This window comes from Phalacrocorax carbo, chromosome 2, assembly GCF_963921805.1.
Source record: "Phalacrocorax carbo chromosome 2, bPhaCar2.1, whole genome shotgun sequence".
In the NCBI taxonomy this organism is placed as follows: domain Eukaryota; kingdom Metazoa; phylum Chordata; class Aves; order Suliformes; family Phalacrocoracidae; genus Phalacrocorax; species Phalacrocorax carbo.
In genome coordinates, this window is record NC_087514.1 from 114668172 (window position 1) to 114682391 (window position 14220).

General features: G+C 42.5%; 1 protein-coding gene across 2 annotated transcripts in view; it reads left to right on the forward strand.

The window, feature by feature from the left end:
- NPSR1 (neuropeptide S receptor 1) overlaps positions 1-14220 on the forward strand; it is a 59596-nt gene that overhangs the window by 26703 nt on the left and 18673 nt on the right. The window contains exons 3-4 of one of the 2 annotated variants that reach the window (XM_064441742.1): positions 13481-13584; positions 13938-14031. The exons of the other annotated variant lie outside the window; for it this stretch is intronic. Coding sequence (XP_064297812.1) covers positions 13481-13584; positions 13938-14031 — 198 coding nt within the window. The remainder of the gene's footprint in view (positions 1-13480; positions 13585-13937; positions 14032-14220) is intronic. 2 annotated transcript variants of the gene reach the window in all.

The following is a 14220-nucleotide window of genomic DNA, read 5'->3' on the forward strand; positions in this document are numbered from 1 at the left end:
AACAGGTGGCTGACAGAAATCGGCATGAAAGTGTTTTGCACTGTGTTTGGGGGGATGTGAGCGTACGCTACCTCAGGTATGGATTTTCTGTCAGTGATGACATTAAAAACACGTATTGCACTCTGAAGCTAGCTTACTGTAAGCACATACATCTTCAAAGACATGTAGCATGGAGCAGCTCATGTGCTTAAATTTAGACTTCAGCTCATTGCCTACTACCTTCTTCTGGGTACGGTGAAAACACAAACTGTGCTGTTGAAAAAAACTGTTTAAGTGCTCTTCCTGGGAGGAACACTCACCCTCCTATCTAGACCAAAGCAGTCAAATTATCAAATATCAACATTTATAGTTGGGAATGGAGGATGAAGAAGGCAGTACAGTTTATTAATTACAAAAGGGAACGTGTATTCCACTAATACACAAAAAGGGAAAAATAATTTCCCTTTTAGGGGAAATCACATGCCAAGAGAGAAATTGTTATTTGGGATAAAGATAAATAAATAATATGTTGACAGTTTGATACTGACTAGATTGGTTCATGTTGTCTGTGTGAAGGTCTTAGTCTAATATATTCTTCAACCTTTATAACTGATTTACAAAAACATTTCTTAGGTTACAAAACCTGGACTCTGTAGACAGCATAAAGTTACCGCTTAGTTTACAGCAGAGATAGACAAGATAGACAAAAGAGTAAGAGAATTGCAGCAAACTTTACAGCAAATAAAACCTACAATGAGGAAAAAAATACACTGAACACAGGGCAGTTGCCATGATGAGAAGCGTCGCCAGCACGCTATGAGGTTTGGCAATACTCATTCAGCTGTTGAAAGCTGCGGCAAGTAGCATTTCCCCTCTCTACCTGGAGAAAGCTGCAGGCCACCTGCACAGGGTCTGATTTTGAGAAAAAGCACGCCTCGGATGAACTCCCAGTTCTTTAGGTAAAGAAGTAAACTCACATGTCTGAACATTACACTCATGGACGTTGCTAAGCAAGGGATGACCTCAGGAGAGGGGAAGAAGGCTGTTTAATGCATCCAGAAACTAAAGCAATATGCCACTTCCTCAGTGAACGTCAAGAATGTCTTTAAAATAGCTCCATTATTATTCTACTGAGTGAAGCACTAACAGCATGTGGGCACAGAAAGCCCTCTTCCCATCTGTGGCCTTCACAGCTCTCCCAGAGCCCCAGTTTTTGGGACAGACTCAAGTTTGAGGTGAGCCAGAGTGCCTTCACAGGACTGCGCACCCCCAGAACCCCCACGGTTTGGGACAAGGCCACTCACAGGTACCAGGGAGATGCTTCAGCATGCTCCAAAAAGGATCCTTTTGTATCCAGGAAAAACATACGTGCCACCTGCCTGTCATCAAGCTCCCCAGCAAACCACACTCAGACACCTGTTTTCTTGAACTGGAGGGAGAGTCAGAATCAAATCAAACCAGTGACTGACAGGAGAGCAAAAGCTGTCAGCTGGAAAGCCACAGCACTAACTCCAGCAGAGCACATCTCAATATATTACAATGCATTAGAAGTATTAAAGCACTTCAGCTTGCGTAGTTTAGAAGTTATAAGCACAAAGGGCATTTGCCTTTTAATAATGTTTTTATGAGCTGCCTGAGTGGTTTGCAAGCAGTTCAATATCCACTGCTGCATACCATTACTGCTGTGTTTTCTAGAAGACTGCTTGGGAAACACAAGAAAGAAAATGACTGTGATCAAAGTGAAATTACAATACACAATTGCATTTCTGTGAACGCTCTACCCAGCTAATACAAATAGACTGGAAAAAATTGATTCAGCAAGATCCATCAGAAAAACAAAGCAGTGCTTCCAAAACCGTACTCCTTAAAGGTATGCCTTTAACTAACTCTGTGTTTCACTTACATGGTTTATAATGTCAGTGTAAATTTGAAAGGACCTGGAAAAGGAAATGTTTTTTAGTTCCTTTATTGGACCTGTTTGTGAGCAGATAATGCCACAAACAAAATATTTTGCTCCTGCTCAGGACTAATTTGATCAGCCTGAACTGTCACAAATGGACTAGCTACTCTTGCGAGATAGCATTGTGCATTTTCATTTGTATTTCCAAATCCTTAAACACCCACTCATTAGTATATCAAACACATTTTTCAGATAAGTGCTTTGGCAGGTTAGCATTGTTTTCAGCAAACAATGTTTCCAGAATGCATTTTTTTATGCTTTGCAGAAAATGTTTTTAAAAAGATAGTGGTGTCATAAATTCATCGGATTGCTGAATTTATGTAGTCTGTGGCTTATTTCTCCGAAGAGGTTGCTAAAAATATTCATATCTCTTCTTGCTTGACCATTCACTGCTCCAGAAGTGGAGAAAGACACTTTGATCTGTGTGAAGCTTTTCCCACAGAGTTACATTTTTGATGTGACTTGTAAATAAATATGAAAGTTCATATTCATTCACTATTTTGGAAGCCATTCCAATTTCAGAACTTTGCTAGGATGCTGACTGAAAGGATGTGAAAAAGGCACAGCTAAATTGATTTTAGCTTTTAAATTAGAGTTGTTTACACTCTACACTCATCAATCCCTCTGAATTATCTGCAGGGAGAATCCAAATTTTTGGATATTCATTTCAAAGACAACCAGAACTTCTTGGTCAGGAAAAGAAGCCGGACATTTTGAAAAAAAGTAGTTTCCTTTCTGATTTTAGCATGCCGTGGCTTCTGTTTTGGGCTGGGATTGCAACTCTGACACAGCCCTGGGCTGGCTTAGCCCTTGAACGAAAAATCACATCTGTGCGCCCACATATCTGTCTCAGGTCGAACTCTTTGGGACCCCAGGGAAGGAGTGTGCATATCCAGTGCTGTCAGAGGGGTCTGACTTGGCCATGCATCTGATGTACCAGGTCCATGCTGTGCCACAACTCACGGACATGGTGTCATGGGTGGCATAAGCACACCCTTTATTTATACTAGTAACGTGCTTTGGGGAAACAGAGCAGCAGCATTTCTAAGTCTGGCTGGCAAAATATTAGTCCTGTTTAATATATCTTTTCATAAATTACTTTCTTTAAAGCAACCCAATTTGTGGAGAAGGCGGAGTGCAAGAAGAACAGTTGGCTTTATATTCCTATCACACTCGGTGCACACAGTGCGGCACTGGGAAACGTGAAGGGCAAGAGGTGAGCCCAGGGTTTTCTTTAGGGCCCCAGAACAAAAGCAGACATTAGGATGGCTGATATTTTGATAACCTTTCCTGTGTCCCGGTGGAAGCCCTGAATATGCTTTGTAGATACACTTGGCAGCCAACAGACTAAACCATGTATTTTTTACATCGGCAGCAGTCAGCTTTTGCTGTGTCAATTTATGCAGGTTTATAGGAAGGCTTAATTCTTGTTTTGACAGCTACAGAATTGTTCTGTGGTCCTGAAGGACTGATTATGGTTTTCCTACCTCCAGCTTGTTTCAGACATTCAAATCCTAATGACAGTTGTGCTACATTTGCTTTTGTTTTTAATAAAAGGTGCTTGGCAGCCAAGCTGTATAATCCTTTGGGCCCAACATTTCAGCATTAAGGGGGAAATAGATTTCTTTCTGAATTGCTTGGAAAACATGTTGCCTCTGAATTGTATGGATTCCTGTTTGATTCCCTGCTGAAAGGATAAGCAGGATTGTCAGGTGACAGAGGGGACACTTATTTTACAGTTACTCTACATGAGAATTTTACTTCTGTTGATAAATGAGGGTTGGTGTGCGGCGTTTTCTACCTGGCTTCTTTGTATGCTGGTGGTAAATGTTGAGAGACAGGACTGCACGAGCACGGTGCTGCCAGCAGTACGGCCGTAATGACTAGGATCTCATTAGCTTCTGTTAAAAGACATGACTTTAAACTTTTGACATTAGATGTACACACACATCATTAACACCTTTTAGGCCATCATCCATACTGCAGCATTTCTAATTGCAATCAAATGGAAATTATGCTGGGAAGAGCCTTTACACACACTAAAAAACACTGAAACTAAAAGCTACATTAAGAAGGTAGGGATTTTTTCTATTCCCTTCTTGCATATTAGAGCAGTGATATTTATTTATTATCCTGAGTTAGATTGTCTTTGTGCCACCAACAATAGAACACTTTTTCTTTTCCCCATTTTCTGAAGGGCTGTAGGACAAAGCACCCAGCATTTTCGTGATGTACTTCCTCACCTGCTGATCTGTATGACTCACATTCAGGTGTTTTACAGGTTTTCTGTGGAGAGTCACTTCCTTTAACTCCGTTGCCTAGCTGGTTACCAAATGCTTAAAGGGTTTAGCAGGATTTACGGAATTCAGGTCAAAGACATCACATATGGCACTACAGAGAATTAGTTGTTCTAATAAGACCAAATGCTTGGAAGTCCATTTTGGCCAAGTTCAGCCCAGTTATAAGACTGAGATCCAGACCACATGTTATGCAAACTTGATGAAGTATACTGCTCTGGCATTGCAGTATATTGAATGGAAAGCACCTCAGTATACATTTGCATGCACTACCTTTTCCACATGGTGGTTTCACAAGGCAATTCTCCAATGAATCTTACCACTGTGCTTTTGTTCATGCTATCAGCAAACACCAGGGGAGACAAAGCAAGTACAAAAATGGGAATGAACATTGTTCTACTGTTCAGTAATTGCAAGCCTATGGTTAGACAGACATTGAGCTGCAGCATGCAATATCCCTGCTTGAGCATCATGGGAATCTGATTTACAGTTTGCCGTGAGGGAGGAAAGAAGTCTTTATTTTTACCATTCCTACTTAGGATAAAATATCTACATCAACAATATCTGAGCCTACAAAGACAGAACTGTAAGAACTGCAGATATTCAGTGACAATAAGGACCAGAATGCCTGAATTACACCAACAGAAAATATTCCCAGGATAGTCCACGTTTTTTAGACGAGAATAATCATGCAGCTGCTGTTGTGACCAAGATATGAACATGCAGTCCTTAAAATACTTGAGGTAAAGAGTTACCAAAAAGGATCAGTAGGGGGATTCAGAGGAAATAACAAAAGAAACTGTGTACAAGATATTGGATAAGGACAGAATTAAAATGGACTTGTTTGGTACTTGGTATCTCAGAAAGTATATTTCTTCTGGAAAATGCGAGAGGTACAGGCACCACTTGAAACAAATGAAGAGGCAATGAGTTACAAACGGTGTGATTTCTGTGTCCTTTGAGGAGGCATGTACTTGTTTTCCAGTGCGTGGGTGAGACAAGCTGATCCACGGGAGCTTATCTTCTGCATTTACACTGACACCAGCCTCCCCTATGCAGGATTTTTGCCCCCACTACTTTTATTCTTTCTACCTGTTCTGCTCTGCCTGAAGGAGAGAAGGGGAGTTAAATTAATGAGTTGCATTTGAAATATACTTTCCCAACAGTCAAATAATAGTGATTGAGCACTTGTTCGCTGCTGTTCCACTTGTCCTGCCTTGTTTTGGCAGGTGCCGTACTCGCCCTGCAGCACTGCCAGTTCAGCCTAGCCCTCTGTGCCCCTCCAGCTGTTATCCCCACAGCAAGGGTGGAGTGGGAAGGAATAGTAGGAAGAGATTTAATAATAAAGGCAAATTAAACAAAACAATGCCCTTCACAGTAGCAAGGCATGTTGAATTTTAATTCCTTGGGACCTGCTCTCCAGCTGTCTTGTAAACGTTGTTTCTTAAGAGGTTAATGTGGTACAGTACATGCTTTTCTCAGCCCTTCATCTTTTAACCTGGATGAGCTCCAGAGTGAGGCTGGAGCTTCACTGCATCCACCCATTACAACTTCTAGCCTAACAGGGCCTGCCTCATCTCAGGGGGAGGGAGGACCTCAGAGCAGAAAAACAAGAAATGCAAGAAATAAATAAAATGCTCGCCCAGTGCAAGAAAATTTTCTGCCACTACCTATAAGCAAGAAAGAGAAAAAAAACATGAATTCTGCCACTGAAAAAAATCCACATAGCTTTAACAGGGGAACTGAACAGGTTTCCTCTTGATAATTTTCAGGTGGGATTTGTTTCATTGGTTACATTTTGCGTTCTGCTCCAGGCTGCCAGAGCGGCGTAGTACGCATCGTTAGTACATGTGGCAAACCCGCTGCTTCACGCGCGCTCCAGCGCAAGCACCACAGCAGAGCAAAGTGCTTGTGGGTGTGCTCGCTGATTCCCCATGAAAGCTTAGCACGCCCTGAATTTTGGCTCACACTTCTCCCCTCTTTGCCAGGGATTTTCTGGCAGAGAGCTGGGATCCTTGCACCATCTAAGCACAAACACATCTGCTCCCCATCAACACTTCTAAAAGAGCTAAATTCAGGGCGGGTGGGTTCACAGCAGCCCCTGGGGGTGCCAGCTGCATCCCCATCCATCCCCACACCCCGCGTTGGCCCGATCTCCAACATCATGCCCAGGTGCTCTGCAGTACAAGGCACTGCAAACAGCCACAAACTCAGGTAAAGGCACCTAGAGGGATTACAAACAGGACAAATGGGCTAGCAAGGGGTAAAAATGTGACGGGGGCCCTTAGCACCCTCCATGCCCCTTCCATGCACCACAGCTGCATGGAGAGGCACTGCAGTAGGTTCCTAGGGGCTCAGTGTTTCAAGAGTTAAAATGTAATGATTTTAAAAGATATCTTCTGGGTATCTTGCAGGTATCTTGTCTTCCAGGTGCCCAGAGCAGGTAAATAACCTATTTCACTATCAGCTGCTGAATGGGAGCAGAGGTGTGGGTACATTTTCTAGCTAAAATAGTCACAAAAATATTTCTAGTGCAGTGAATACTTGCAAAGACATTTGTGGTTTTCAGCAGAAAGCACAGACTAAGGGAGGAATGGGAGTAAGGACTATAATGAAATCAGCTGCAGGGGTGTCTGCAGGAGGCAGGGCAGCTTCTACTGCTCTTTGTCCCCTGTGCCTGTCCTCAAGCCAGCCTGTCACTTCAGGAGCCCTAAGTACACTCAAATTTAAATTGCTTGCACCCCCAGCCCTGTAACAAGATCAGGTAGGGGTTTTACTAACTTGCAAGCCAAGTTCACAGCACTGTCTCTTATTAGCTGATAGCACATCAAGCGTGATAGGGAGCAGCAACGGCAGAGTGGCAAAGGCTGCCTCATCACTTCAAAAACCACAGACAGGACCCTATTTCTGTAATAGGGCAGCAATGTAATTTTTTGTTTTTAAGGGTCTATTGCTTTGTTGCAGGCAGGCGTTAGTAAACTGCTGCTTGTGATGCTTCCAGAGGATGCGCTCTTTGGGGAGTGGCAGGTAACAGGAATGCACATGGTGAGGTCCCAGAAAAATGAGTCATGTGAAATGCTCAGCCCTGACAAGGAACTCACTGTCTTGCCTTGTAAAATGTTGCTGCTGCCACGGTGCCTTGAGCAGCTTGGTGTTGTCAACAAAGCAGAACAAAATATCTCTCGTTAAAATGGAATCACTCTCTAAACGACATGAAAAGAGGGATGAAATTTCAGTAAGCAGCACGGCTTCACCAAAAAGTCATGGATCATCACATCCAACTTAATAGGACTGTTCTCATCAGGGAAAAAATTATCAAACTGCAGCTGAGATGACATGTGGAGCTTTTTAACCTACCGCTGCTTTCCAGCAATCTGCTCTCCACTTCTGACAGAAAAGACTTTCAGCATCTTTAGGGTAAGTGTCTTAAGGGAAGAGTGGTGTCAGTACTAATAATCAAATGATAGAGATATTTTCTTGCAGAGTTGCTAGCACAGATTTTTGTCTTAATGTCCTTAGTTTAATGAAATAAATATCCTGAAGCCTGCACAAGTTACCTCCCTTTGGCAATGCCATCAAGTCAATGAATTCCTATGAACAGATTAGCTGGGAAAGTTGGAACCTGTCTCTATTCCCATGCCAGATCACTAATTACCTCCATTTGTTTTCTATAATGGACTTCTATCTCTGTGGAGGTTTTTTTTCCATGAAAATTTGTGTCACTCACAGCAACAGTAAGCCTGCACTGAAATTTGTCCCTCCAAGGGCTGTGTTTTCTTTTGCACATTTTTGTGCTTGTTGGTCATACGAGGCGGCGCCCACCACCGAAGCTGCTGCAATCATCTGAACTGAGTGGTGCCTGTGCCTAAATGCATAAAGGCAATGCCTGAGCTCAGTCATGCCCATAAAAAATCCAAAGGGATTTTACTGAGCACAATGGAGTCTTGGGTAAAATTGGTCTTTATGGGCCAGGATTTCCACAGGTTTTTTTCAGTACTTGCTGTATTTCCCAGACATAGATGCTGTAGTGTTATATTCAGCATGTATCAGCCTTCTCTAGGACCAACAGGCTGCTTCTCCTTCTCAGTAATTTTCTTGGTCTTTTTGATAAATGCTGTTCTAAAATGCCGCATTTTGAGACACTGACAGGTTGGTAAAGGCAGGTACTAGTTCTGCCTTTGGGGACTGACTGCGGCCGTGGTGCAGGCAGGGAGGAGGGAGCTGAAGGCTTTCAGACCTGCTCTGTTCATGGGGCTCCAAGCTGTGTAAACCCCAACAGCCCATTTTTTTCCCCTCCCTCTGCACCCCAGGCAAATCCATCTTTACTCTCTGCCTCCCTCTACTTCTCCTTATTATTGAGGTCTCATGGATTTTTTTCTTTTAAATTACATTCTTAGAAATTCCATCTCCTCTTAAGAGCAAACTGCTGCTATCCCAGTCACACTAATGCTGTGTCCTCTCTTCATCAATGAATTGTTTTTTCTGCATCATTTTGTGAATATACATTTGGCTCATGTTAAAAGTCACAAACTATCACTTGCTGGTATTTTTATTTTCTATCAAAGGAGAATATGTTATTAATTGATTTTTTTCCCCTATTTGTCTGAGGAATTAAATGAGCCACACAGTTGCCTAGCAATGCAGACACAGAACCACAGTATATATACCACTTCTTGGTAAAGAAAAGAAGAGTTTTAAGAAAGCAGTGGCAATGACAAGCTCGCACACAGTTACAAATGAAGGTTGATTAGCACTGTTTTCAGGAGTGAGCTTGGTGCCATTTGGTCCAGGAACATTCATCAGTGAAAGAACACAAGCATCTAATATGCAAGCCACCAGCTTAGTAAGGAGCAGTGAGGATACCAGCAGTAATGAGAACACTGAGGTTTAGAGCAATGTATTGGCTACGTTGGTTTCCAATACCTGACTTTTACCACTTAGGACACCAATGAGGTAATCCAGTGACATGCATCGAGGTGTAGGCTTGCCAAAAGCAACAAGGGAACGTATGATCTGCTGAGATCACGTCGCTGAAATCAGGTGACTTCTAAACACTAACCTTTATCACAGCAATTCAAATTACATGAGGAATGAGGATTTCAAGACACTGTGATCGTGGCTATAATTGCATCTGAGGTGATATGTGGGTGAGGACGATTCATCTACAGTGACTAAAGCTCTGCTAGTAATTCATGATCTATGTATCAGATTTATAGCTCCGGCACGTTGGGACTTTGCGTGAAAGGGGGCTTGCAGGCTAAAGCAATGTTGTGAAGGCGTGAAAAACATGAAGTCTAATTATTGCGGCTGTGATGAGCAGTAAGATAAGAGAATAATGAGCCGTGCATTCATAGTCTAAATCACTAATAAAAGTTAGCACCAGGTACTTGTGGCACTGGAGGGGGGAGGACACAAAGCAAGAAATGGGCAAGTGGGACATTCAGGGCAAGAAGTGAATACGGTGCTGCTAATCAATGGAGCCTGCATGTATGTTTAGCACACGGATAACCAGTTAGCTGACTAGAGAGTGTATAATAGATGCATAACAGAAAATGATGCACAGAAACAACAGATTAGAGTGGATACAGCAGGGAGCAGTTACACATATTTTGTATATGTCATAATATTTTGTATATGTCATAATTTGTAGGTTTACTGCATTTTTCGTGCATGCTGTCTGATCACCTGCATGAGGCACATTATTTATTTGGTGGAGTTATGTAAAGTAACATGTAACTGTGACAAATCCTCTAAATGTGTGCAGCTGGGTCAGACTGAGAGATTGTGATCCTTTGAGAAGATGGGTTAAGAAACACCCTCTGGAGCAGGCAGTAGAAGAGCAAAGGAATGAGAAAAGTTGCTCTGGTAATTGGTAGGAACAAAAAGACGAGAGATTTCTGAAACCTGCAAAGGGCATGAGGAGGTTGTGTGGGAGAATGTTTCTATAATTAAAGGGTATTGAGAAATCCAGCTGATTTGGTGCACACACACAGCTGGCTGCATCTGCTTTGGCACACACAGGTGTATTGGGCTCAGGGGCGCACGCTCAGAGGAGTGCATACTGAGCCCTTTACAGGGATTCAGAAACACAGTGCAAAGAGCTCTTTAAGTGTACTGCTGGGAGAGAGGAGATGAGGCTGTCAGCACAAAGAAATTGTGAAGTTTAAACCTTGCTTAAAAATCTCCACAGTCACCTGAAAAACCTCACTCAAAGGTTTTCAAGGGAAAGACAGTTACTTAGGGCTGTAGCTATATTGGTGGGTGATGCCATGCAGCAGGAACAGACCTGTAGCATGACAAAGATGGAGCTGATATCCGCACTCTGCATTTGGGGTGTGAGTTTGCTTCAGCTGAGTAAACCCCACCATGCCCCTCAGCCTGAGCACTGGCTGGCAGCTGCATGGCCTGGGGTGCATGAGGAGCACCCCTGGAGAGCACCTTCAGGTCAAGCATCAGCTGAAGCAAAGGCTCATTCCCCTGTGGCTTCCCCATCATGTGAGCCAGTGAAGTGGGGGCTATTCACAGGTTAAAAGACACATGCTGGATGCAAACTAAAAACCTGACATGGCCAGACTCTGGAACTGTGCTTCTGGGCCTGCCCAGATTGCTTACATCCAGCACACAGCTCCACACCTGGCATCCTGGAGACCACCAGGACACTGGCCCATCTCTCACGTCACCTGCAGGATGCACCCCCAAAGCACTCTCCTAATGCATTGGAAAAGGACAAAATGGTGGTGAGAAGAGGGAAATGAGGAGACAGATGAGGTACCTTCCCTTCTCCCTCCCTTTTCTCTAGAGAGCTCTGAGATGGGTAGGAGGGAGGGCAGCCCCTGCTGAACCCCCACTTACCACCTGCTTGGCAGATTTTCAGACTGAGGTGAAACTCCATTGATGTGTATTACTTTGAACCAATTAATATTTCATTACTGGAGAGAGAAAGAATATGAATCAATAATTCAGGAGTAAGGAAACGGATGGGTTTGAACCACTCCTGGAGGATGCGTTTCACTTTTTGAATCATTTAAACTCTGTGGTTTCTTCAAAGATCACCTTAATTATATCTACAATCTTTTCAATAAAGTCTTAAAGCCACTGTACTCATCAAAGGAACAATCATCCCTTGACCCATCACTCTAATCAATGAGCAACGTTTAACATAAGGTTTCAAACCATGATTTTCTGCTGCCTTGGGCAGGTGTGAGAGCAGAGACCACAGAAGTGCTGGTTGCAGCAGCCTTCTGGATGACATCTCTGATCCAGCTTCCCTCTGGAGGCAGGGGAAGAGAGAGGAGAGAGAAAAGAGGCTTGGGAAACACCAGAAGAGAAAAGAAAAACCAGAATTAATTGAACAGTAAAGTCCTGAGGAGGGAGGCAATGTAGTTACATGCAACAGCAATGATATTTCTGTTGTAATTTCATTTTGAACTGAGCTGTGAACAAAAAGAGTAGATAAAGAATTGAAGAAAAAAGGAGATAAAGGATTACTGATACCGGAAAAATAATCCTAGTTTTCTAGTGGAGCAAAACAAGTTGCTTCCTCTAAAGCATTAAACTGAGATCTCAATTTCCAGCTAGAAGTAACTGGAATTTCTGTAATTTCCAAGGAGTTAGAAGAACTCGTTTTGCAAACCCATACCTGTTTGCTTGGAAACACTGGTTCAAACTGTTTACTGCTTAAAAAAATTTTTGAAATTGTTGAAATAGCTTTTTTCCAAAAGTATACATTTCAGACCAAAATCTTCTGCTAGGAGGTTAGAATGCCTTTATCACAGTAAACTTTAGCAACCGTTTTCAAAAGTGTAAACTGATGGTATGAAGGTGAAACATTTTACCTTACCACTCTAAATTTTCAAATATGGATTGAAGCTATTTCTTTGCATTCCTTGTTTTTGTCCTGACAAATTGCACAAAAACGTTTTCCCAACCTGCTCTCTCCCTTTGTGGTAATCTGTGCAAGAAGAGCAACATGCTGTGTTACTTGAAGCGGCAGAACACTGGTTTGATGCACATTTTCTTCCATGAACAGCTCTTAAAACATTTATCCTGTCCTACAGGGAGAGAACTTTTTTATTATCTTGGTTTTAAAGACAAAACTTAATATCCCCCATATGTACAACAGAAGGACCAGCTATTGCAACTCCTTTGTAAAACTTACATCGCTGTAAGCACTCATTTGTTCAATAAGAAACAGAACAAAGGCTGGAATATCACCTCAGATTTAAAAAAAAAAAAGGATGGCCTGAGGTGTATTTATTTTAGTGAATGCAGACTACAGGAGAAGTACAGGCATAAGTAGGTTAACTTTCAGCTGACAGGGCAGGGTTAGTCATTAAATAATTAAGTTTGCAAATAAAATCCTGACAAAATTTCCACTAACTTCAGCAGCATTTGGATTTCACCTGAGGTGGTGCCTTTGCAGGAGACATACTTCTTTGTACATTGACATAAAAGACAAAGAAAGAAAGGACATTAAATAGTTCAATATTTGGCACAGCTGGGATCAAGCCAATGCGCTTAGACACTAGCCTACAGCTTCTCCAATGCTATATTTTATCCACACCTCATGGAAAACCCGGGGCCTTTAGCAGGCAGTGACGAGCCTGGCACGCTGCAGGATCAGGCCCATCAGGCAGTCTCCTCTGTATCTCTCAAGGGCAAGCCTGAAATGTTTAGATGTATGAGGGATTAACACCCACAGGTGATTTTTTATGCAGCTCTACTCAGAAAAAGCAAATAATGATTTGAGGAGGAATTGATCTCAGTTAACTTTAGGCATCTTTGGTATAGATGCAGGTATAGACCAGGACCAGCATCCAGCCTAGGACTGACATGGCCATCTCAGCTGGCCACCTCATATCCCGTTATAAGCAGAGAAAAAGGTCCTTTAAGGGTGCAGCTCATCCAACCCGTTTGCAATGCCAGCCAGGCTGAACGGCAGCCCAGAGGGCTGTCACGCTCACAAGAAACCAGCTGTGGGCTCCAACGCTTAGAGAAATCTTGCCTTATCTGTCTGAGTGGGTTTGTGTTAAATTAAGAGAACAAGAAAATAAACACACAAAACTTTTAAGTGTTTTCTGAGGCTTTCCTAGCTTTTCTAGCATTCTAGGCTGACCAGCCATGGCACGGCTCCCCTTAAGACTGGGGGAACTGGTATATCCCGAGGGTCATACCTGCCCCTGTGGCTCACGTGCAGTCATGTGTTTCCTTCTTTTAATGCTTCTTCAGTTAATTTTCTTTGCAGATTCATTCACGGGACTCATAAACATAATGACTGACATAATTTGGCGCTACACTGGAGATTTCATGGCTCCTGATATCGTCTGCAGAGTCGTTCGCTATTTCCAGGTATAGAAACCTCGTGCTCCCCCCGTATGCCCAAGCCCGTGTGGCTTTGTGTCCCCATGGCAATAAACCCTAACAAAAACACTGCATAGATATTTTTCTAGCATCAGGAGTGTTAAAAGCTGAAAGTGTTCATTTGAAGTTGAAACACTTTTAATTAAAGCATATGAAATCTTTTAAATTTTGTGGACAAGATCAAGGAAAAAGATCTGCGTGAAAATATAAGGAGTTTTTTTCTTTTTCTTTTTTTTTTCTTCAGTAAAAGTTTTCAGATATTCCTAGTTCAGTGTTGTCACTGATATTATTTTCTGCAATAAATGTGTCTGAACTGCTGCCTCGTATACCTTCTGCCCCAGGTGGTCCTTCTATATGCCTCGACTTACGTCCTTGTGTCACTAAGCATAGACCGGTATCATGCCATAGTTTACCCAATGAAGTTCTTGCAAGGAGGTAGGAGAATTTCTGTACCTTGCTATTCCTATGGGTATTATTGGATCGTTTTTTAGTTTCAAAATTCTTAACCTTGTTGCCATGAATTATTCATTCCTGCTGTAGCAACATTTGGACTCGGTTACAATTTTCCAAATGGCAAAGGAGCTGTGGTTTCGAGATTTATTAAGTTGCACTTAGCCCTCAGCA